The sequence below is a fragment of the Ruditapes philippinarum genome, unplaced genomic scaffold (assembly GCF_026571515.1).
Source record: "Ruditapes philippinarum isolate M1 unplaced genomic scaffold, ASM2657151v2 ctg903_1_1_1_1, whole genome shotgun sequence".
Taxonomy (NCBI): Eukaryota; Metazoa; Mollusca; class Bivalvia; order Venerida; family Veneridae; genus Ruditapes; species Ruditapes philippinarum.
Window position 1 is genome coordinate 156736 of NW_026854880.1, and position 27943 is coordinate 184678.

The following is a 27943-nucleotide window of genomic DNA, read 5'->3' on the forward strand; positions in this document are numbered from 1 at the left end:
TGATTCTCTGCTTTAAGTTTGTGTAAACCGTTTATTTGTTTTCTTTTAGAAAAAGTGAAAAAGTCGAGCGTTGCCCCTGTTCTAATATGACACTTGTTTATAATTACACCATGTAAAGGATAACAAAGGTTTCTACTGTAAAAACAGACAAATTGAAATATGCATAAGGCTATTTCTCTATCAATAACAATATCATTTAAATATCTTAATCTAAATATTTTTTATATTTTTTTCATCAAACGATCTGTTATATATGAAATATAAACAACATCAATTTGAAAACATGTTCCTGTTTCGAGACATTATTTTTAAAATATCAAGAAATCAATTGTACAATAATTTAAAAAATATCATGTTTGTTTATTAACAGATGATGCTGTAACAAAAACTGGAGGAAAAAAGAAGGGAAGAAAATGGCACAAAAGCCAGACAACCGTGTCCATCTATTCCGTTTACAAATTTTAATCATAGATGGGAGCCTCCTTGTTCTAAGAAATATAATTGATCAGATCCTGGCTGCTCAAGGCTTAACTCTAAGTGCATGTTTGAATAACGAAAAGGCAACAATTGCACGTTTGAAAAGCCGCGGCGTTATAACACAGGCACAATATGGCATATTGTTTCCTACGGGTGGCAAAGTCTCAACTACGTTAGAGATGGACTGTACGCTTATTGTATGTCTTCTAAGATGCTTGAAGTGTTTTGGATTGAATAAGACATTTGATTGGAACACAAAACCAATTTCAATCGACTTAACAGTTGAGGCAGATATATGTCGGTTAAAAGCTTATCGAAATAAAGTAAGTATGCCGTAAGAAAGTCATGACTATTTGAAAACTATCAATGTAACAGAAGAATGACACATAATTTCTGGAATACAAGTCTTATGTTTAAAGGTATAGCAAGAGTTTTAATTTTCTCATGAGAACACAGTGCATTGCATAATTATTATAACATTATTTTTAAACAAGAAAAAGTGCATTTAAAGAGCATCGATATTCATTTGCATAAATTTACTGTGTTATGCTCATTGAATTACTTCCTTTGACAATCTGGAGAACCTACAGATATAATTTTATCTGCTATTACACTTGTAATGCGAATTATTATTTCAGATCTGTCATCTACCTACAACAACTGGAATACAACCTAATGATTTTGTTAATTGGTGGAATGAAATTGAGCAGGTAAGCACAATGGTTTTAAAAACATTGTTAATTATTCTGTAAGTTTCTCCAATTCATATCTTCAAGAGACTTCTGTACTATTAATCGGAGCGACAGTTAAATAAGACGATATTTCAAACATAGTGTATGTTTACATTATAACTATATGGTTATTTACTGGCGTTAAATATTCTTATATGCATTTACTGATTTAAATCAGGCATAAATGCATTTCTGGAGAATAATAGGTAAATTTAAAATTACAAACTACCTCGCCAATAAATTAAGTATATGTATTGAAAATTAAAGATTAAAATGAGTTGCGCTTTGTCGCTTACGACTGCATGGTATATGTCATTTTATATTGACCAAATTCATTTCATTAGTTATTTGTTTCTGCTATCTGGACAAATATATTTCCATAATATACTTGATGTTTCTTCAATATTAGTAATAACCCTTTCTAACGTCTTCCTGAAGATGGTGCACCTAGCTGTAAATAAAATTGTCTGTCAATAAAACCAGTCGATGACGGAGTAGAAACATGAACAATGCGTTCATTTGTTTTATATACTTCATTCATTTTATTCAAACACATTTTATTCAATGATCTCTGAGTATTTGTATGGTAAATCACTAACGTAATCAAATAAACCAATACAGAAACTTACATAATTGTTGAAAAAAGATAATAATAAACACCTACTAAGCTACTTAGTCCAATCGGATTCCTTTCAGATACTTGTTCGACGAAGTTCTCCTGCTCTGAACATCCAGCAAGTAATTGCCGATTTCAAAGCCTGCCCTCTCGATCTGGAGGAAGAGAAAAGGTTACAAGAAGAAGTAAAAAGGTGGAAGGACTATGAAGCCGATGTTGACCGATTGAATGAAGAAATGAAAAAAGTGCAAACAGATGTTGCTGAAGTTAAGAAAGAAGTTGAAGCAAAGTTTACTGGAGTGGAGAAAGACATGAAAGAAGTAAAGGCAAAGTTTACTGGAGTGGAGAAAGACATGAAAGAAGTAAAGGCAACGTTTACTGGAGTGGAGGAAAAACTCGAGGCGATAGAAAAACGACAAGATGCAGGTCTGTTTTATTTTCTAATATTTATTTTTAAATATTTATGATTGTTTATTATTATAAAAATTGATTGTTCAACATTAACGTCTAGTAAGTGATAATGCTCAATAACATATTTGAATATCTGACAGATTGGTGTAGTAAAAATGCCATACTTTTCGAAACCGGGGAAAAAGTGCTGATTTAATGAAGAATACTGACAAGAATCATTAACAACTCAATCATGTCTCTATACAAAATTGCTATTTAAGACGTAAGATAAAACATGATTTTATCAATTTATAATGTATTTATGAAACTGTTAATCAACATTCGTAAAAAAATCATCAATAGCTTTCAATACGTTGTGGAGAAATGTTTGAAATCGACAATATTTAGTTTGATAGGATTTGGAAAGAAGTGTATTTAGATAATTAATTAAGACATATAACGATAAATTGTGTATCTATTTGATAACAGAGAGAAGTAACGAAGGTGTCTCTCCAATACAAACAGCGGAGGAAATATACCAAACTCGCAAGAAGGGTAAGTAAATATTACTACATTTCTTTATCATTTAACATAATGGCAAGTGAATATTGATGCGAATATATAATCAAGCTAAATGGCAAGTAAATATTACTATATTTCTTTATCAATCAAGCCAAGGGTAAGTGAATAATAATTTAATCATATATATGAAAAACAGAATGGCAAGTGAATATTGATGTATGTTTAAATCAAAAGGTCAAGTCAAATAAACGCTTTGCTGTTTTTTATACAAAGATCAATCAGGTAATGTGTCAGTTCCTGTCAATGTGTTTTCATTTTTAAGTTTTTGTATTTTCTGATCGCAGATCAGGAAAAACATTGCTGAAATTCAATCTCTGGCACAGCGCTTCGCGACAAACCTAACAACAAGTAGTTCTCAAAAAAAACTTAAAACTAGCGATGTAAACGAAAGAAATATTTTTATTTTGTTATAAATATCCAACAAATTACAACGCATTCAAAGTTGAAAAGTAACGTTGGCTTAAAGAATTGTCAATAAATGCAAAATCACAAATTACGCGGATGAATATCATTTTATTCAACGAAAATGCTATTTTAGCGATGTCGATTGCCGAATACTTCAGAGCGTATTTCACAAATAAATCTGACAGTCGAGTAGTGGCATATATACACGTCGGACTGTTTTGGCGAGAAGTAACGCTGAATTATTTACATCAGTGTTAAACAACTGGTTTATTGTGAACAAAATATCTCGAAATTAAGGATAACAAACCTAAATTGAAATTCTAAATTTAGAATTATTCGATTTTATCCAGGCTTCGTCTTATAACTTCCCCGTAGTGCAGGGGTAACGCGCTCGTTTAGAGTTCGAGAGGTCTGTGGTTCAAATCCCGGTCGAGAGAAACTATTTGTTTTTGTTGTTTTTTTGTTTTTGTTTTTTTAAGTGTCTTTTTTCAAGTAAGTAGCCACGATGTGCAGGGATAAAGTGTAGCTGTCGTAAAAAAATGAACATAAATGATTTTTGATACAACTCTTGTCATGCAATATTCGGTATGTATCAAACATAAACTGTTATAGTAAAAAAACTAAACGCACTCGCTGCATCTAGGAGCCTGCAAGATGAATTATTGTATATAAAAAAAAACTTATACATGAAAATACATACAGATATACAGTACGATTTAGATTGCAAAGATCGTAAAATACCACAGAGCTTGCAGCCCGTTAATAAATATATATAGAATTTCTTTTTCCTATTAGTACAGATTTTATTTTCATCATGAAGTTTTAAGAAGTTTTCATGACTGGCGGTAGCCTGGACAGAAATATGATAATTTTCATACCACAATATGAAATAAAGTCTGTGTTTACAGAAAGAAAAAAAACTTGAATTTTCCGATTATCATATACATTTACTTTTTAACATTACACCCTTAAATTTTGTGTATTCACTGAATTAAAAAGAAAGTAGTCTGGCAAGACACCAGTGAAAATTCGGAAAATATGTTTCACCGCAGGGTAAATTATGTTTTTTAAGGTGGAAATACGGAAAATAAATACGCATTTGATTTAAACAATAGTTCTCAATATTCATTTATAAGAATATATTGAATCAATTAATTTCCCTTTTAATCTTAAATATACATTTCGCAAAATATAACGTCAAAATGGTTTGCAATTTCTAAATTTTGCGACATTGAAAATTTGGCTATTAAGTATTGTCCATTTTAACCTTTCTTTATAAAGAAAGAAAATTAGAATTCGTATATAAAATTATTGACGTGTAACGGCACTTGCGAAACAGATCTTTTTGCTCGTGTTCCTGTTGCATGGCAATGTTCTTGTCGGTGGTACAAATGAATTCATATTGATTATCAAGTTGGTAAGTGGGATATAACGGGATGTATAACATCTGTTGGCAAGTTGGATATAACGGTATGTAACGCCTCTGCCAGGAAGCAGGATATAACATTATACGTATATAGTAAATAGCTTTCATCGGCAAGTTTATAGCTTCTGCTTGCAAGGTGTATATATAGAGGATATTAAATGAGTGTAGTTTAATACTAAATTTATTGAACGGGTTGAATAAAATCATATTATGCGAGCCTCTGGCGAGCATAATATTGTTTTATTCAACTCGTTCAATAAATTTAGAATTGAATCTACACGAATATAATATTCTTTTTATCACATATATAAAATAAGAACAGTAAACTGTTAAAATGGTAATTTTTCAAAATGACGGGCCTGTAGTGTAACGCTAACATTAGCGCGCTTTTTAACGTTTATGTTTATTATATAGCCCAAATGGCGATTACGTCAAAGTGTTATCTACACTTAGTGTAATATCGTTTTTTTATTTAAATGGCTTTATTACACTCCTGCGCCGCGGATAATGTTGATTAAAACAGTATATGTAAAGTTTTCAGTCGGCCCAAGTTGGTTATTAAAGAACGTATAAGCCTTTGTTGGAAAATTGATATATGGTTTATATATTACAATGTTGCTTGTCGGCAAAGTCTTTGTTTTAACGGTATGTATAGCCTCTGTCGGCAAGTTGATATAACAGTACGTACAATAGCTTTCTGTCGGCAAGACTGATATTGCAGTATAATAGCCTCTGTCAGCAAATTTGGGATTATAATACTACGTATAGCCTCTGTCGGCAATTGGGTATGACCGTTATTAATAGCTTTCTATCGCAAGTATAATATACTGGTATGTATAGCCTGTTTCGGCAAGTTTTAATATAACAGTACGTATACATAAGCTTTCTGTTGGCAAGTCATATAATGGTATGTATTAGCGTGGTTTCGGCAAGTTTGATATAACAGAACATACATTGTCGTATAAAACCTCTTTCAGCAAAAATTTTGATTTAATTGGTCATATATTAGCCCTTTTGTCGGCAAGTTGAGTATAACAGTAAGTATAGACCCTATCGGCAAGTTGGAAATAACAGTACGTATAGCCTCTATCGGCAAGTTGTTTAATAACAGTACTATAGCCTCTATCGGGCCAACTTTGAAATAACGTGACTATAGCCTCTATCGGCAAGTGGATAGTAAATGTATAAAAACTCTACAATCTTCTTAGGCCATTGGATAGACCTTTAAACGAAACGCGGTCCGTTGGTATGAAAAATCGACCGAATAAGAATTTCTCGCGCATCGCGCAAACTCTACGTATGGGCAGAAATACTTCGCCCTTACAAAGAAATAAGTAGAATTCATAAGACAATTCCCGAGTTAGTTCAAGGTAAAGCGGTAGAAAATTAATAAAATAGCTTTCACAGTATAGAAAGATACTTTATGCTTTGTGGCGAAAATGCCAAAAGGCAGCGAAAAGATACTTGTTTAAGAATTACGATCAAGGACCTGACACTGAGATTCATTTTTTAAAATAAATGTCGAAATGATATCTATTTAGCAAATGGAAAAGTCAATTATTGCTGTGAAATAGTCCATTTAAAAACGGAAAGAAATTTATATAAAGACAGAAATCGCCGATATTTATCATTCAAAAAAAATTACAAACAGGTGATAATGCCATTTTCGTTTCATATAACCGATTATATCCTTTATCCATTTGCTGTTGATGCAAAACAGATATCAAAAATAAGGTCACACAAATATATTTAAATAATTATATTTTTTTCAAAATCTGAGAAGTTTAAGATGGGGTTGTTTGGGAAAAAGATATAACACACATTTTATCCTTCTTCGTAATGTTATTTTTAATAATGCACGTCACACAAATTTTTCTCTTCTCTAAAATCCATAAACAATTGATCGGTATATTTAAAAGTTAACATAAATTACAATTTATATAAGCGTACTGATTAACTATATCAGTGATATTTAAACGTCCCAGGTTGAAATGCAACAACTTCGCGGTTCCAATCTGTTGAACACTGCCGCCCTGACCAATCCAGTTATTCAAAGGAAGTGTACAATACAATTATGTAATTGTTATTGTGTAATATTATGTAATACAGGGGTAATAAAATTTTATCTTTAACTACCTGCTGTTTCAATTTAAATTACTGATGAAAAGTAGTCTAATGATACCTTAAACAAAAGACATGTGTGTGCCCGTTTAGACCATTGAATTATTACTCCCGCACATTTTCGTAGATCTGTAAAAAAATAAATTCACGTTTTCAGTACTTACCGCCTTAAGTCATTCCTCAAAATTAATATTTTTTGGTGACATAACATTAAATCGCATCTATTAAGCCTTAAAGTATGATTAAATGTAGACATCGTTATTGCTTTTTGCCCTACGCCAGAATGCGCATGCACGAATGCAACATTCGTTGCTAAAGAAAATCGTATTGTAAAAAGATCTATAACGGTATATATATAACTTTAGTCCAACGTTTATAAGACTGTCAATAGAACACGACGATATAATTTTAGACTGGCAATGTCTTTTTCAAGTCCAACAACTAAACTGCATTTTTCTGCACGGACACTTCCAGATTAGAATTGTTGGAGCGAAAACCAAAGAAAATTTAGCAAGAAACGGCCTACACTTACCTAGAAAAGAACCGTTTTTATTGTTTGGTCGTCAGATCAAACCAAATAATGCTAGCGAAATTTCAAAAACCGAAAAGTATGTCCGAACTCCGAAGTTGGGTTACTTCCCTTATGTGTACACTAAACGACAAAAATTAAGGGGAGATCATTGCGTAAAGATTGTCAAATGACAGGCGCATTAATTTTCAAGACTCAAGTGGAAATCAGTTCCGATTGGTCAAGAATTTCTAATATTGTGTAATTCTTTTACAGAGTATACACTGCTAATATTAAGCTCCATGATTATTGTGTATCAGGTTAAACAACAGGTTTACCGTGAACAAAATATGTCGAAATAGATAAGGTTACAAACTCTATTTAGAATAAGTGTTGGTTTCTTTACGGCTATTGTCATAAACTGCCCTGTGTCGAGGGGTTTACGCGCTCCGCTTAGGAAGCGAGAGGTCTGGAGTTCAAATCCAACTCATGAGTTCTTTGTTTTGTTTTTTCTTTCTGTTTTTAAATGTTTAAGTCAAATAAATATTGCAAAATAGCCTATAGGAGGCCAATTTACTACAGTTACCAACACTGGAAACTGCATTGGTTGCACTGTAAAAAAACAAATTTGTTCTTCCACCTTTCTGACATTCTTGAGACCCAAACACAATTCCAAGCGCATATGTGCTTTGAATTTATAACAATGTTCAAAATTATCAAACTTCAAAGTCGAATCGGAGACAAAATATATCTCACTTAATAGTTTTTTTTAAAAAACCTGTTGACATTCAGTGTTTTTCACGGCATTCTAATTGTCGGAATAAAAACTCTTAAATATATACGGGTCTCCATGATAAACAGAGCAAATATTAAGTAAACATTTAAATATATAACCATTAACACATGCAAAATATTATGATCACTATCAAATAATGAAGATATGTAATACAAAGAGAGAGAACGGACTCTCCGACAGCTAACAGTAACACAGCTCCTGAAACCACTGAAGAAGTCCAACAGAAGTAACAACAGAAATGAAATCTATTTCTAATATTTCTATATATAGGAATTTTTAATCCCTTTCAGACTATAAAATGGAATTTTAGACTGGCCCTTTTCTCCAGTTAAAATATTAAAGTTCCTCTGTAAAACATCAGGATGGGATAATTATAGAAAACGCAATAAGATGGGAATTTAGCGACCGTAATTTAGATGTAGAATTATCATAACAATCGTAAATAGATGGAGAAATAGTCCTGTTTTAAATGAATGTAGTCCGTCTGTTAGAGCGACTGTTGTAAACGGGACATACAAACCTCTGATACCCGTTTAATATCAGCTCACTGTATTGCCGCTTTTCATTGATCCGGCACCTCGAATGTGTCGCACTGAAAGTTCCATGATTACCGCCGTATTTTTATACATCTGTGGCGTTCACATTATTATGTTTTAAGTGATGAAAATCTGTTAAAACCGGCGCAAGGAGCACTTGCACTTTTTGGCAAGCTAACATGAAGATCCCGACTCGGTTTGCTTTTTCCCTTGATCAAGGTTTTATTTTACTCAAAATAGAACAATAGTTCTGCAGGATAACAGTATTAATAATTATTGTTACAAGGTTGTTTCTTCATGAAATATAGGTTTGAGTTGATTAATGTTCAGACCACTTTAATTTCCAAAAGGCCAAGACTTGCTGGAAGGGCTATTTCTTACCTCTATTTACAACAAGTGAAGAGTCATGAATTTGCGAATGTGGAATACATGACCCCGCTTTTTAAGGGTTAACGCCCCATAAGAGAGGATAAAGTGTGCACAATATAATATTTATAACATAATATTTATAAAACAATGTATGAATAAAAATAATTATGTGATGTTTGATGTTTTATAATGTATATAAAGTTATTCACACAAAAAAGAAAACATATATATTCTGCTGTAGAATATGTCAGGTGACCTATATGAGGGTGTTCATTTAATAATGAAACAGTCTTGCAACTACAAAACCAATCAGGTATATTAATGAAATTACAGCAGCACAAAATTGAAATCAGCGTAGCATTTTTGGCGCCAGAGATAATGACGTCGTCAGGGACGTCGTGTACTGATGATGTCATAAACACATGACGTCACTCTTGTTCTGTCACAAATGGACGTCATCACAAATAAAAAAACAAATATTTTACATATTTACAAGGCTGCATCTTGGAGAAGAATTGAAGCAAATTCATCTGCTTTTTATTTACTGTATATACATATTTATCTGTACCATATAACAACATGGCAAGGTGGGTAAAATAATTCTATAAAAAAAGTAGAAAGCTCTTACTAATAACCACGTCCAGGAGCACCAAAATCGAAGGTGAACGAAACCTTATCGCGAATTAAATTCAGGTAGACGATGATCCCACATGTTTCTCTCCGTAAAAATCAAGTAAAGACTTAGATGTTTCGATCAGTACAGTCCACAAAAGTGATCTTCACGAAGAATTTGGAGCTAAGAAAGATTTCTGCAAGTGGGGTACCGCATGTGATACTCCTGAACAGAAGAAAATAGGTTACTTGTTTACCAATCCGCTTTTGGACATGTTCGAGCCTAATTGACTTAAAAGTGATATCAGACATAGCACTGTGAGATGAAACTTGGAGATACTTCTATGGGGACCTCAACAAAAGCTCTTACATGATGTAGCTGACAAAAGATGAACCCAGACCCGTGTCTGTAAACGATGGTTTTCACGAGTCGGACCAAGGTTTAACAATTTTTCAACCAAAGGGCCGTTATTGTAGATGTCGCCTACAAGAAAAACATGACTGGAAAAATTTATATAGAAAGTGTGCCCCGCAAGTGGTTTCCTAAATGAATGACAGTCGTCCCATTACAGGCAACTCTCAGAATCATGAATTTTGCCAATACATATGCCAGTGCTAATAAAACAGGGCCGTCACCAATTCCTAATCAGAGAGTCCATATTTCTAGCATTCCCCATCCTGCAATACAGTCCTGACTTGGTCCAATGTGACTTTCTGGTTATTTCCGTAAACCTAAGGAACGCTTTAAGCAGCAACAAATATACCTTGCCCAAGATTGTCAAAAGCGCTAAAATGCACAGTTACGGGGGTATACGCTAGAGAGAGTACGGGGCAGCTTTCTATAAATGGTGCACGACGGCTTACAACAGTGTATAGAGTACTTTGAGGGACCGTGAGAAGATATCAAATTGGCTTAATAAACACCAGAGATAATAAGGTATTTCATTATTGAAAGAACACTCCTCGTAATGTCCATGGGTCTGTTGTTGAATTTAATACTAGTATGTAGCTCTAGACTCTATAGATATTCGCTTTTTTTTTCAAATATTTGGGCCTTCTAACTTAACATGAATGACGTTCGTTTTATTAAACCTAGACACTAATTATAAAGTTATTAAACGGATTTAGAAGGGGGTCAGGTATTTTAGCGATTGGCATTTAGATTTATTATGGATGTAGTCTACTTGTCTTAGCTCAACCTTTTTCAAAACCCTAGATAAAGAATATGAATAACATATGCCAAACTGTGTCTATGTGAGTCACAGAGGCAGCATGAATGTACAAATTTACAAATGAATATAAATAATACACAGTATTAACAATAAAACAAGCCCTAAATTAGGCATTGTATTGTAGGAATTAAATTGAATGATGTGACTCTTGCATAGGGAAATGATTTATTTGTATTTTTGAATCTTTCAGGACATTTTAGGAATCCTGTGCCCCGTTTTTCCAGTGCGCTTCCACACATGTTGTGAAAACATTCTTATATGACAGTAGATTAAAAAATCTTATTCATTTCAACAAAAAAAAATGAAAATTAAACGTGTGGAAAGTTTGGCTAGAATGATTTTACAACGCGATTTATTCCTCATTTATAAGCTCAATGACTTCTTCGACCAATATCACTTTAAAAAAACGGACAAAGTCTCATATTATTGAACTTGTCACGCAAGCTTTGTGTAAAATCATCGTCACATAAGCAAAAGGACAGTCAGTTTAGTAATTGTCTGATATGTGAAAGGTTGTAAGTCACTGTTTAGTATGTACGTTATTTTAAATTTCATTTATGAGACTTAAAATCGATTATTCAATTACTAAATTTATTAATCAATACGGTGTCACAGATGTAGCATGTAAATATCTTTATTAAATATCATGCGAACGAGATAGTAAGTCGTGTGCAAGGAGAGATAGTTAAGTCGTGCACATGGGTTTCCTAAATTGCTAGTTACTATGTTGTGCGCAAGAGATATATGTCGTGCAGGAGAAATTCATGCACACAAGATAAGATAATTAAGCCACGTGTTCGAGTTACTATCGCATAGGTACGAATTACTTAGTCATATGCATGTGATAATTAAGTCGCACGCTCGAGTTTCTATGCCATGAGCATGAGATATTTGAGTCGTATGTACGATTAACTATTTTGTACGTGCCCATGAGATAATTAGTAAATCAAATATACTTAGAATACATTAATAGTGTTGATGTTTTTTAAATGGCGGAAGGCAGAAACGATTTCGTTCTTCAATATTTCAACGCAGAATTAACATGTGAACATTTTTTTCTTTTAAGAAATAATGTTTTCGTTTTCGTTTAAGCGATCAGCATGATATACTCATTTCGATCGACATTCAAATAGAGTTCTTCGCGATTAATGTTGCACCAATAATCTATGGTGAATTATAGACCTCTGCATTGATGCAGAGTAACGCGTTAGCGTTGCCATTGTCAGTGATTAACGAGTTCGAGCTAACGATGATACTACAATCTTTTCATTAATGCGATCCTTGGTTTAGTTAAACGTATCAAACAATTTCAAGCTGTCGTAAAAAGTATTGTACACTGTATATCGCTTGAAAGGGCTCTGTGATTCGTTCTACATATGTACACCTTTTGTTCTCTATAGATGCCTGTAAACAAACCAAAAAACTCAGAAAAAAAGTTTAAACATGTCGATGTAAACAAAACCCAGTGAATATGGATATATTGAATAATTTAAGCAAATTGATTTAAGGTCCACACCAATAGATGTTTTTGTCCTGCTGTCTTTCTTTCCGCCTTTCCTTAAATAATCCTTTTTTAGCTGTCTCCTATTTGTTCTCCTCACTCTTCTTTGTTTTTTTCCTCCTTCCTGATCTCATCTGTTAGCCTAACCGATTACTCACTATGACTTCCTTCCTTTCGCCTTCATGCACTCTTCGCTGTTCCTCGCCCATTTCGTTCCAGGTTTCTATTCAGTTTTGTCATCAGTTGTTTCCATCAGGTTGCCCTAAGGTTTTATCCACTCCTCTTATGGCTCTCCTATTTATCTCAAATGCATCGGTCACTTGCTTTATACCGCTTCCAATCACAATTTAAATTACTTTCACAAATATAGAGTCTTGCATTTCTTCATTGTCAAATTTTAGGTCATCTTGTTACTAATTTCTCGTTCTAGTCAACTTGGGTGGCAAATACAACTCTTGATGACGTTTCAACAAGAGGATCATCAACATTTAAAATACTATTTTTCATTCTGAGCACCTGCTTCAATTTCAAGCCAGTGATTATTGAGAATAAAATTCATATTCTTATCCAGAGTTGTCATTTATTCAAAAATAGGTCTGGTTATATGTATTCAGTGTTAGAATAATTAATTTGAGGATTGTTCATTAAGAAACCCAATGGTTGACTTCTGTTTTTACTTGTAGAAAGGTGATTGTTTTACTTGTAAATCTGCTGAAGGCACATTGTGTGAAACATTTTGATGATTTACCTTTGATGGAATTTTAACTTGTGTAGATGTTGTACACGGGCTATACATTGACCCTGTTGTCACTATTTCTAATATGATTGACGACCTGAGTTTGCGGTGTCTGAAGAAATTTTTCAAGCATTTCTAGGGTTATAGAAATTTGGTAATTAATACCAAGTACATGTAAAGTATTGTGAGTCATATTACAGTAAATATTTTTAACATATGTAACATTTTACATCATTTTTACTTTTCATGCCGGACTTTTATCGCTTATCGCCTGTTTAATTTGTTATCGCTTATTGAAATGTCCACTTAAATGGAATATATTCTTGTAGTTTGACCCGCCCGATGACAACTTTCCTATATCGAAAAAAAAATGGAAAAAAATGAAATACGTTCAGATCCGGAGAGATCATTGTAAACTAAATTGTTTAAATATTAATAATACCACCACGAAAATGGTAAAAAAGGAACAATCCTTTTTCAGCGGAAGTCTTGCGTAGGAATAATGACAGATGCAGGTCCAGTCAACTGGTGCTCGTCCAGTCTTGGGACACCTAGCAAATAGCTTGTACTGATACAGAACTTGACATTGTGGTTGTTTCACATTGTTCCTAGTAAAGCTCCATAGCGTTACGGCCACTAGGTGACCTTTTCGTGGTAAAGTATATACACGTATAGAAAATGAAATTCCATTTCTTTCTTACATTCAACATAGTGCGGTTTTTTTGTTTTTTTTTTTTTTTTTTTTGGGGGGGGGGGGGGGGGCTAGGTGGTAGATGCAAGTTGTGTGGGATCCAAGACTGGACCAGCACCTGTTGGAATAATTACGAAACAAGCAGACTATTAAAGCATGTAACAAATGATTATTTATTTAATTTAATCTGTGAAACACAACAGATTTGATAGACAGAAAAGGGATGTCATCGTAAATTGCTATGGTCAAATACCATTTTATGAATATTCTGGACATGATCAGATGTCACAGATTATACTGGTATAAATGGGTTTACATGTGTTTTGATTATGATAAAGTTATGAAACATAGCATATTCTATGTTTGTGACTGGTATATGTCCTTATTTACTTTAAGATTTAAAGATAATTAACTTTTCAAGTACACCTACAAAACTAAGGTAAGGTTACTGTTACTCTTAGTTCAAGTTTGTTACAGTATTATCTAGTTGAAAATTTCAAATAATTACAGTATTTGGTTGGGGTAATAAGATAAATAACACGTGGGTGTGCGAGTAACAGTAAAAGATCATCACTCGTAAAAATACTGTTACAGTATATTCTATGGGATGATATTTTACTGTTTTCGACAAACCCATGTGTTATCTTATAGATAATGTTACTAAAAATCATACTTTAGTGGTAACGGTTACTATACAGCAAACTTAAGTAGTTAATGTTTTCATTCATTCAGTTGTAGTGGTAATTGTTTAGGAAAAATATATCAATTCTGAGTCCATTCTTGTAGAATAATGCACGGTTAGAGTGCATATGCGTAAGAATTTTATCACGAAGGCCGATTAATTACGAAATACCGTGCATCATTCAACTATAATGCACGAAGAATTAAATTCCATTCTAACACGTAAAGAAAAAATATATAAATTATTATATGGTTGGACTTTATGTTTGTTGGTTAATTTTTTTTGCCAGATACGTTCTTTAAAGGTTGTTAAAGAAGCTGCTGTTAAAACAACCGTGTGAAGAAACATTGTGTGAATAACGAATTTTGGAAACGTTGATAAAACTTTGTTTGTTTATTTTTTTTCACTCTATATTTTTCAAACGAAATACAGAAAGTATTAACAGTGAGATAAATGTGAAATTTAACTCGTTTGCGACATTGAAATAGCGTTCTTGATTTGATTGTTTTGCACGTGCTGATTTGCGCTCGCCTAAACAATACTTTAAACGTCTGTACAGCGTTACAACTGAATTAAAGACATTCGTGTTCGGTTAGACACTTTTTCATTCTAGATAGTTTTCACAACAAAATTCGACAAAAAATGTATTTATCAGATTTTTCAAGCAAAATGGCGCCGTCAATGTGTCGGTTTGAAAATGCACAGGGAGGTAATAAAAACGGCGAGTGCATTTATGTAGAATAATGCACGCTTCCGGCATTCTTTGTTCATATAGAACAATTTCCGATAGTGTCAGAATAACATACATCACACATTAATAGTAAATGTTACTATACAACAAGCTTTAGTGGTTGATGTAACTAAACAGAAAGTTTTAATTGTTAATGTTACTCTCCATTAACTGTTATTATTTTATGTTACTAAACAGCAAACTTTAAGTGGTTAATGTTACTATACAGTTCACTTAAGTGGTTAATGTTACTATACAGTTCACTTAAGTGGTTAATGTTACTATACAGTTCACTTAAGTGGTTAATGTTACTATACAGTTCACTTAAGTGGTTAATGTTACATAAAGCATATTTTAGTGGTTCCATCATCATACAACAATCCTGGTTACTGTTGGCAATCAGCATTGTTAAGTTGTTGTTGTTATACAGATCAATTTAGTTGCAACTCTTAGTATACACAATTTAAGTGGTTACTGTTATTATACATCACCTTAATTGTACTGTCCTTTTACAGCACACTTAAACGGTTATTGTTCCCGGTATGATACAATACACATCAATTATTATACGTCAACACACCAATGGTAAGTGTAAACAAAGTCATAATAAACAGAAGCTATTTTCATAATCCTTACACTTTTCATTCCAATGGTTCACGTCTTGAAAAGTATATATTTTATTTATTTATACTGATTTGATTAAATATTGTATGTTACAATTATCCTTTAGATAACACAAGAGAGGACATACAGAATCATGGAAACATTTTTCAGAGGTTCTTTGGCAGAATACAATATGCCCGTATGAAAAGAAGTAAGTTTTTATTTACAAACAATATGAATGTGGCATTCCAGAATTAAGATACAGTCAAATCTTTGTTAAATAAAGTTAACCTCTGATTTAATACAACCCTCTAACTAAAGATCCTATTTGAAAACCATCATTGAAAAAAATACAGCAAAGTACGTTCCGAATAAAGAACACTTGGATTTTAAAATTTAGACGGCCTTAATTCACCAGTTCAACTGTACTGTTTTATAAGCTTGACTTTTTGTTGTTTTTTTATTTTTCGAAGAAAATAATTGATCTATTGCTACAATCATCGTTTCCGTTCCCGTTTCGTCCAAAACAATATTTTGTTGTTAGTGTTTTGTTAGAGTATTTCTCACTACAATAGTCTTCCTCCGATGAATAAGCTAGGCAGTGGCTCTTGTTTTAATTGTTTGGGTCTCCAGACCAAAACCAATAATGTAAGCATAAATTCGAAGCCTATGCATCGCTTTTTATCAAAAGTCGCAAGCAGTCCGTCTACATACGGTCACCCTTCAGAAAATAGATACATTGTTTCCGAATGATTTTAAGATTTATTGATTTTTTTGTCACATGTTAATTGTACATTTAGGTTCTCATTAGCCGCCGTACTTACTATCGGCTCAAAATTCATATCTTCTGCTTATACTCCGTGGAAAGAACACGGAGGAAAATTATCACCACTAAGTGCTTCAAAATTAGCCCCTTTAAGTCCGGAATCTGTACTCGACAGCGAGAGCTGCTTTTTGTGCTTTAACGGGCGGATGGACCGTCATTAAACCTGATTTCAATTTTAAGTTTTCAATTTTGCCGTGTTGGGCTTTTTTAAGGGATTCTTATTTCTCTCTATTTTACATACATATATTCATACATGTATATACATACACACACGCGCGAGCGCACGCACGTATACACACAGACATATATACATATGCCTTAATATTAGCTAAGTAGTAAACATTTCATATGACCACGGTGTTTTTTAAATTAAGTTAATTATAATTTGAACACCTAAATAAAGTAGTTAGTTTGTAAAGTAGTCGTAGACGTAGTTAGTATGATCACGGATTGCTATATAACACCGTGGAATGATAGAGATTCGTCTTACTGTCTCCATTACAGTCCGACCTTTTCTTCACTTACGTACTTCGATTAACTTCTTCTCAATTATTAATAAATCGATAACCATTCACAACACTTGGCAATTCTCCGCCATATTTAAAAACTGCAAACATAAACATAAATATATATATTGTATTTCTTACCATTTTTGTATTTTGTATTTTGTTAATTCTGTAATGTTAATTAAAGGGAAAGGCAATGTTAGAATAAAAGCTTGATATTTGAAATAGAGTACTATCAATAGTAAGTCTGCAAATTTTCTGCGTTCAAATAATGCTATTAAATCACCGTTTCTACAAATCAGTAGGCGCGGCCATGTTTGTGTATTGGCCGTATAAAAACAGGTGCGCGTGATGTCATTACCCCACATCTTTAGATTTACAATAAATTATTGTTGAATCGTAGCGAATGATAAAGATAATATAAAGTATTGACCAGATGAATTAATTTTAACAGGATGTGTAGAGAAGATATTTTTTTTGTTCAAAATGTGTCACAATATGCAAGAAAATAAAGAAACAAATAGAAAAATCAACGGTCTACTTGAGCATCGATCGCACCACTTCAGACCAGTGATGGCCGTTACTCCAAACAATGCTACGTTCATTGAAGTCTCATTTCAATGTAATAAAACAATATTTCACAGATTTATTAAATATATGTGTTATTATCTAACAAGGTTTCATAATCAAATATTTATTAATTTATTTATTTAAATGTATTTATTTATTTATTTATTATAGTCTCATCTGTGTACAATTACATATATTTCAACATAAAAGAGAAACATTGCATTGTACACAGCCACTCTTTGAGTAGAATTACAAGAGACTTAAGATATTTTACATATTTTACAAGTTAAACTATATTCTGTTATGTTATATATATAAAATATACACACACACACACACACACACACACACATATATATATAATGCAAATAATGCAATAACAATTAAATAAGCAAACACACCAACGAATAATGGGCTCTTAATTTTTGAACGGCGATAATTATCATTATTATTATAAAAATCCTACTAAAACGTGTTCTCAATAGTAATTAAATTTTTGCAGTTTGATTCTGAATTTCAAATAAAAAAAGTTTGAATATAGATTAAAATTAATGTACATATTTCAAAAATACAAGCAACTCTTTTGTAAAGTAAATTGTAAACAGGTCTGCCGATCAAAAGGTCAACGCACGTTGCTGCGTGGTATTTATTTACATCGTAATCAATGGATTTTATAATAATGTTTCTTAAAACTGTTTCATATATTTTGTTCATTGTAGTAATGACATAGCATCACAAAGGTAATGCATAAGATATATATTATTCAATTTAGTTGAGTTTATACACTGAAAAAAGACACATGAGCGGCGACGTACATGTACACGATTCACACATACATGTATTACAAAGGACTGCTTGTTTTGCAAAAATTAAGTACAAAGAAAAATATTTATAGCCAATTTGATATATTTTAAATATCTCTCATTTTATTACAGTACCAAAATTAAATTGACCAAATAAATTAAATGGTTTATCTTTTAAAATTAAGCAGTCATTGTGTCAGGAATCATCGACAAGCCTGATCATCTGGCAAATGTTAATTAATGTCGAGGCGTATTCAATTTGCGGTAGTAAAAAGATGGCTGACATTGTTTATCTGCTTTGAAATATTTTTGAAAATACACTATTCTTGTCGAATTCAAGTGACTTTCTGTGATATAGATGGTAAGGATGAGTAACAATACTAATGTTTCCCCTGAAGCTACCCATAATAAGCCGACATATTCAGACATTTTAAGCAGAAACCGGTTTGATCTACTTGACCGTATAGACAGTCAAGGACAAGGAGAAAGTCAAACTGACCATGTATTTAATGACCAGACTTTTAGACAGGTGCAGCGTTCTAAACGTCCGAGAATAAGTACAGGCAGCACTGATATGTCGATTGATGAATATAAACTTTTATCTACTGATGATAAACTTTCTGTTATGTTTGCCGAAATTAGCTCGAGTAGAAGCAAAATCGAGGTCATAGAGGGGAAAATTGACCACTGCCTACAGCTCAAAGGTAAAGTCGAAATCATAGAGGACACACTTATCTCATACGAAAAACGACGTTTGAAATACTTAGAATATAGGTCGATAGATCATGAAACACGCAACAGGCGATGCAATTTATTCTTTGGAAGCATACGAGAAACCCGTGGTGAAAATTGTGAACAAAGTGTCACAAACCTCCTATTAAATGAGTTGAAAGTTGACTGGCCAATACACATGGAACGTTCATATAGACTTGGTCCGTGTGTAAGGGGAAAAACGAGGGTGATATTTGTGACTTTTGAAAACTTTAAGGGTGTCCAATTGATCATTTCGAGAGCTCGCCGCCTAAAAGGCTCTTATTACAGCATAAATAAAGATTTCTCAGCTAGGAAAACCTTGTGGTCTACTTTTAAATCTATAAAACAGAGATATCCCGATAGTAGAACTGTTCTGGCATATCCAGCAAAAGTTATTCGTGATGGAGATGTTGTACTGGATCGTTTCCCAGACTGGGACGATGTTATGAACCATTCGAACATTTCAAAACAAAAGACAGCTGATTCATTATCTAGGACGCGTAGTAATACTCAAGATAAAGAAAATGAGTCAATGAATAGTCACGTGACCAGGACAAATGCAGACAGTGCACGGGATTTACATGCTGACAGACGAGCAGGCGCGTATCAAAGGATACGACAAGTTTCTACGTCAACCTCACGAAACACCGGTCGCAACAGGAGAGAGTCAATTTCACCCAACAGGAAAACCCCTATATCACCGCGTTCACGAGTCGAACATCCAGGAGGGAATCTCAGCACTATCATAGTAACTCCCAGATTGATAAATTCTCGAGGCCGTGGACAGACACAGATTTAAGCTCTACCCCAGTAAACAGGAACTCTGATAACCGTGATTAGGACAGATTGAGGAATTCTTCCCGAACGATTTGTGATGATATTGATATTAAGTTTTGTAGTTTGATGTAAATGGTTTTAAAAAAAACATATTGATTATCCAGATTTTTTAGAATTTGTTAATTGCTTTGATTTTTCTGTGCTATTGAAACTCATCTTGAAAACTCATACAAAAACGGTTATAAACTAAGGAACATGCATGACAAAAACCCGAAGCAATACTGGAAATTCCTTAAAAAACTTAAACCGAAATCAAAGGATGATGACACACCACAGAATTTTACAAATTTTTTTTAAAATATTCATAAAAACCCCTATATTGAAGGTTGATCGTTTTCTATCCCATGATTTTTTAGAACAGTCTAACCAATATTTAGATGCACCTATCTCTGATGCTGAAATTTTAAGATGTATAAGAAATTTAAATACCGGAAAAGCTTGCAGTCCCACGGATGATATATTAAATGAGCACATTAAATCGACTAAAGACCTGCTTTTACCTATTTATAATAAACTTAAATTCTGGCATTATTCCAAAATCATGGCTCGAAGGGTTCATTATCCCAATTTATAAAAACAAAGGAAACTCTCTAGACACTAGTTTTTACAGACCAATTACCATTCTATCATGTCTAGGAAAACTATTTACAGCAGTCTTAAACTTAAGACTAACCAATTATATTGAAAATACGCATTTACTTAATGAAAATCAATCATGGATTCCGAAGTTTGTATTCATGCTCTGATCATATTTTCACGCTCCATGCACTTATTGAGATCTTAAGGAAAAGAAAACAAAAGGTTTATTGTGCCTATGTAGACTTCTCACAATGTTTTGATAGACTTTGGCGATTTGGACTGACGCAAAACCTTATCGATGGAAAATGAGTTCGAACAATTTTTAACATGTATCAAAATATTAAATCTTGTGTAAAGCATTACGGTAACCATTCTCAACTCTTCTCTCAGAAATAGGAGACCGACAAAGCGAGAATTTAAGTCCGGTCCTCTTTTCTTTATACTTTAATGATTTACAAACATATCTGGAGGCGCACGGTGCCACTGGTATCGAGCTAGATGAACCTTGGCTTAAACTTTTAATTCTTCTCTACGCTGACGACACCGTGATAGTCTCGGATAATCCTGTCGATTTTCAACACAGTTTAAATTATTTTAACTCGTATTGTATGCAATGGAAATTAACTGTTTATCCAAATAAAACAAAAGTAATACTATTCGGAGATAGAAATAGTAATTCATATCATTTTAATTTAGGCGAACATGAACTTGAAATAACTGACAAAAACCATTATCTAGGTTTAACATTTTCTGCGTCCGGTTTCCTTAAAGCTAGGCAACATATAAGCCAACAGGCCAATAAAGCAATGCATCTTCTATTTACAAAAACAAATAACTCAGACCTACCCCCTGATCTAATAATATAGTTATTCGATTACACTTTTATGCCGATCCTTACATATGGGTCAGAAATTTTTGGTTTTGAAAATCTAGATTTACTTGAAAAAATCCATAACGTCTTTATGAGACGAATAACATCGGCTAGAAAAAGCACCCCAAAATATATGCTCAACTGTGAGCTTGGAAGACATCCGATTTATATTAATGTATATGCTAAAATGATATCTTTTTGGTCACGTTTAGTGCTTGGAAATGAAAATAAACTATCCGTTAAAATTTACAATTACATGTTAAATCGCAATGATACTGAATTTAAATGGACAAGTAAAATTAAAGAGATTCTCGTGAATGTAGGAAGACCTGATATTTGGCAAAACCAGCAAATTTTAGTACAGTAAAAATATCCACAAAGTTGTAAAACAAACTTTAATTGATCAATATAAACAGCGTTGGTATAATGAACTACAATTGTCGAATAAAGGTAGAATCTACAGCTCATTTAAAAGCACTTTAGAATTCGAGACATATTTCAATATACTCCCAATAGAAAGCTACATAACCTTATTTAGATTTCGTACATGTAATAACCGTTTACGAATTGAACCAGCGCGTTGGGGACGGGGAACCGCTTTTCTATATCAGTCAGGGGTGTAACTTAAAGCAGTTATCATTTTTAAAACTGAATTAAGTTACATATTTAAGATCTACAGGTTGCTTCCCTTTGTCTATCCGGATAATTGGTAATCCCTTTTAGATTATTCTAAAAATAGGTTACAAGGGCACTAAATCACGCTTCATTTTATTGATCTGAGCACGTGTAGACTTTGTAACTCCGGAGATATAGGCTCGGAGCAACACTTTAACTTAAATGCTCATTCTTTAATACAGAAAGAAATTCCCTCCTACAGCAAATTAATATTTCAGATACCGTCCATTGTTTTGCTAGAATATTATCAAGTAGAAATTGCTCTTTCTAATTTTAGTAAATTTACTAGCATTATTATGTCTGAATTTAATTAGCATAAGTTATGCCATAGAAGATAAATAGCTGCGTTTCTTTTTATTTCTTCTTTCTATTTTTTTTTCTAAATGAACGTGTTATCATATTACAACACTTCGACATTGTGCATACATTATAATAGCTACCGTTTTCCAGCAAAAAAAAAACAAAACAACTTTACCTTTGTAATAAATCCATGTTAATATTACACAAACTTATGAATGACATTCTTTTTCGTTGTATTAAGTCCATGATTTTTACGCGCATAGCCCACAAACTCTCCCTACTTAAAAAAACTACATTATTTTTTTCTAGAAATCCTTTAGATGATCTAAACAGTTCATAGAAAATATATATTTGGGCAAAGCAATCGTTGGTAGCAAATATAATTTATCATATCATTATTGTTGTTAATTAAATGTGTTTTATTACGAACTATTTAACACTGCGAATTGTATTTGTACTTAGGCTAACGATTTAAGATTACAGGGGCGTACATGCAAGATTATTTTTTATGCTCCTTGATAAAGGCTTGATATTGACCAATTAATCTTACTTAAAAAAACACACTTAATTTCTTTTTTCTCTCTTTCTCTCTCTCTATAATTTTGTAAAGTACAATACATGTAGTATAATTTAGACTTAACAGTCTCTATATAGCATGCTGATCATATGAAAAATTTTGTCTTATGTAAAGGATATTATTTAATATGTATTTATGTATTATTGTACATTGAAATGTTTTTTTTTATGTTTTTTTCAAAGAATAACTAGAATAAATTTTTTTTTAATGAAAACACTCTAGTGTGCTATTTCTTTTCTTTTTTTCTTGTTTTAACATACAATAACATAGTAATGATTTGAACACATTAACATTAAGGTTTCTTTTCCATGATATGTCAATAAATAAGTTTAGTCTTTTCTTAATACTTATATAGAATAATGTGAATATGAATAATGTGCATATTAAATCTTAATAGAAGGATGCATCCAAAATTAACATCTTTATCTTTAAATGTTACTGAATCGTCATACTATTTTGAATTAAAACACTATTCATCAGCTGATAAAGTACTAGCGGAAGTTTGTTTATCATATTGTATTGCCATGTACCCTGGGAAAGAAATAAAGAGATCTGTTCTGTTCTGTAATTAATTAATTAAAGAATGTCAGTTCAATATGATAATTTCATAAACTTTATTGATTATAACATATAAAGAAAAACTTGAATTGAAGATAGTGATAGTCATAAAGTTAACGTAGCAACTATCCATTATCGGAGGAAACAAATCAATTGGACAAAGCATCATTCCATTTTATGTCCGAAACATGCAATAATTTAAAAATCGGTATCAACATATACTTCTTATTTATACTATTGCCAGCACTATTTTGAAAAATAATTTGGATAATGCATATGTATGTGAATCTTAGGGGACAGGGGACCTAAAAATGAACAATTTTGTATTTCAGTGTGGGCAGAAACACAATTCCAAATATTTCAAAATCTGTTTCACAGGCAGATAACCAGTTGCACAGCATTATTCAATGATATATGATATACATTAAATATAATAATAGTTTTCATGCATTGCTCCTTAAAAATGACTGACAGGTAATTATATTAACCCCCACCCAGCCAAAATCACACCTAAAATATACTAATATGGGATATCTTCATGAAGGTGCAGCATACTCCAAAATTCGCCCCAATTTCTTTGAAAATCTCACTAACACACAGTGCAAGCAATGGCATTTTCAAAAATGACCAATAAAGTGTCTGTCATACGTTTAGATTTTTCACAAAATGTATCCGAAATTTCTTACATATTTAGCATCAAATCTAAAGTAAAAATATTGTCTTAAAACACAAATTTCACAGTTATAGGTTGATTTCAACAGAAAACCTGTGATGGTACCTCTTTTTAAAGGAATAAAATTTATACAGTAGAATCCCTACTTAAGACCAACTCAGATTTAAGACCATCCTGCTATTACAACCATTTTTTAAAGAACAGAATTTTCTGTTCTTTATGTCAATAGTTACATGCTCCAGAATTAAGACCACCCCGGTTATCAAAGACCACCAAATTCAGTCCCAATTGTTTGATTTATTCTTTATTTGAACTCTATATTTAGACCACTGATTTTAAAAGCAACACCTACCAAGATCACATATTTGTTGTTATTATCTGCTTGAATGCTCTTAGGCATGACACTTGATTCAACAAGGTGACAGAAACTGTTATTATAAGGTTAATGAAATAAGGTGTGAAAGTAAATTTAGAGTTACTGTGTTTCTATTTTCCTTTCAACACATTTATTTTGTGAAAATTTATTTCTTATATGATAAGTGAAATATGCACATTAAATAATAATTTATATTGAGATCAAACCAAAGATAATTTAATACTAAATTTCTTTAGAACAAAATGTTTTGTTCCAATCTGATTAAATATTATAACGTATATTGTATTTGTAGGTTAAGATACATATTGTTTGTTCACTTCAAATGACTAAAATAGACCATGGTCATAAGTTTGTAAGCAATGATAAGAATATTCACAATTAAGACAACCTCACAATTAAGACTACTTTGTTCCAGTCCCGACGGTGGTCTTAATTGAGTTTTACTGTACTATGTTGTAACAATCTAAATCCACCTTGCCGACGAGTTTATAAGCTTGTCTTCCCCCTCGGTCTCATAATGTACTTCATCAACTTCTATGTCATCTACTTCCTTCCCATTCTCCTTCAACCATTTCAAATGCTTCTTTCATTTGAGGAACGTCCTTAACTTGGTATTTTGCAATGTGCAGTTTAATACTGTCAATCTTTCTTCCAGGGTTTGTTACTGATACAAAATATAAATTAAGAAAGAACACAAATAAAAAATGATATAATGAAATCAAACATAAGTGTAAGTGATTGATTTTTTTTCTAATTTACATTTCAGGACTTAAAAACGATTTGGTAAAATTCTACAGAAAGAAACACAGTGGAATACCTCTGTCACCTCTTATTGAGGAAATAGAAACCCCTTTAGTAGGATTTTATGTGATGCCAGACATGGTTTCTGTAATACAGAAATCTTTAACAAGCGACGAAGAGGAAAAACATCCAGTTAACTCATTTATAGAGTTTTTCACTACGGAAAGTGAAGGTCAGAAAGAAATTTATCTATCTGCTGATGCGGGTTTTGGAAAAACTGCCTTATCAAAATATCTTGCTATTAGGTGGTGTGAAGCTCATTGTAAAGATAGAGATAACGAATCTTTTAAATATGCTGATCTTAAAGCATTATTAGACTTTGAATTTTTATTTTTGGTTTTACTTAGAGAATGTTCAGCAATTTGTCATGTTGACGAAATGATTGAACGACAGATTATCAAAAAACTTCCAAACTCGAACTCAGCTTCTTTAAAAAAGATTTTACGTAGAGAAAAATGCTTGATAATATTAGATGGACTTGATGAATGGACACATCCTGAAAATAGCTGTCCTGACAGAGATGAAAAGATTCCACATAGATATGAACGTGATAATTGTGTAATTCTTACGACTACACGTCCGTGGAAACTTGGATTTTCAAACCTAAAAGCAAGTCAGGTTAGCAAAAAAGTAGAGCTAGTTGAACTTAATGCCGTCTCTAGGGCGCAACTGGAGAGAAATGCTATAAGAAAAATGATCGATCATGTTAACGATTATGAATTAGAAGATTACAGGAGGAATTTTGAGAATGAAATTGCCTACCACGACCTTGAAAATATGCGAGCCATACCACTTCTATTGCTATATACACTGTGTTTGTGGTCTAACAGAATTCCTATAGGAAATTCCAAACATGAAACATATAGAAACATTATTGAATTTCTTTTATCAAGAACGGTAAAGAAACACCCGAAAATCAAAGCGTCCAGTGTACCTTCTGACAGCGACATCCCAGAATACTTCAGAAATTATAATTTTTGTGAGAAATTCTACACTCTTCTGAAAGCATTAGCGGAACTGGCATATCAAACGTTATTCGATTGCAAAAGAGAAAACACCCTAGTATTTGATGAAAAAGTTGTAAACAACTATCTCAAAACCGAAGATCTTACATTAAGTTTTTTCTCAGGAATATTGACAGAAAGTAGAATTAAAACATTAACAGAAGAAACGTCTAAAGTGTCGTTTTCCCACAAAACAGTTCAAGAATATTTTGCCGCCATTTTTATATGTTTTCAAAGTGATGCTCATGAATTTCATCTTAAAAACTGTATAAGTGTTCAAGACGTTCTTGACATTTCAAAGTTTATTTGTGATATGAATGCTAAAGTGATGTGTAAATTATCACACGATTTGATGTCTGTGGTAAATAATGATGAGGAAACGCGCAATTACAGAACTAGGACATGTGGCGAGAAAATTGACAAAAATCCGTTGTTTAAAATACAAAACGTGCTGCTTTCATGTTTAAAAAGGGTTTCTGAAAGTGAAAATCTCCAACTGTATATACAAGATTTATTCATCGACCGTAGCAACAAACAAGACACACAATTACAAGAAGTCGCAAAACAAAATGAAAATAACATAAAGTCAGTTTATGTAAGTACAAAAAACTCGTCCGCAAGTTTTTGTGAAATCATTTATATATTCTCCCTTACAAATATCAAATTTATACAAAAGGCTTACTTTGAAGGTTACAAAATGAAGACAACTGCAATAGAAAACTCTATTTTTGCGCCTTCTTGTGAAAGAAATTTGGGTGAAATCATGACGACATTCAAAGATTTACAATCTTTACATATCGGGAAAATCGCGATGTGTCACGAGGAGCTGAAATCAATTCTCAATTTTATCACGAGTAACAAAGTATTAAAGCAGATAGAATTGTTTGAGTTGACCTGTACGAAACATTACCGAAGCTGTGAAAGAATAATTGTTGACCTTTCTCAGCATTCTCATCTTACAAAGTTACGTTTGGGTTTTTTACCTGCGTTGCAATTAAACATGACAAGTCCGTCATTAGTTGATGTAAATTTATGGCATATAAATCTAGGAGACAGTTCATTACTGTCACCTGACATGCTGAAGATCAAAAGTGTTAGTTTGGGAAGTATACAAATGTCTGTTCTATCAAAAAATGAGTTAACTGACGTTTTAGAAAACCTTCCTCAGCCAGTCGAAGTGAATATGAAAGGTTTTGACCTGAGTTATCAGTCTGAAAGATTGTGACATACGGCGCACGCCTAAGTTATCAGTGTACAATACATTTAAAACGTAGAGTAGTAAAAGAATACCCATGCAGTCATAACTGAAACTGCCTTAATAATTCAGCAAGTACAATGATTGTATGATAAAAACTTTGTTGAACTTGGAGTATTCTATGATAATACCGATCAAAGGAATTTTAATGGAAGGAATATGGAACCAAAAATCGAGCATGTACGATATCGTATTTGTATATAAAATAATATTGTAATAAAATTCTAAACACCAA

General features: G+C 32.6%; 1 protein-coding gene across 1 annotated transcript; it reads left to right on the forward strand.

Annotated features, from left to right (window-relative positions):
- The first annotated feature begins 375 nt into the window (after positions 1 to 375).
- Positions 376 to 27943, forward strand: LOC132741406 (uncharacterized). The gene is made up of 6 exons (XM_060729555.1): positions 376 to 800; positions 1116 to 1187; positions 1905 to 2250; positions 2704 to 2769; positions 15872 to 15955; positions 25415 to 27943. Exons 1-6 carry the CDS (start codon positions 414 to 416, stop codon positions 27676 to 27678), a joined length of 3219 nt encoding a protein of 1072 aa, XP_060585538.1. The 5' UTR covers positions 376 to 413; the 3' UTR covers positions 27679 to 27943.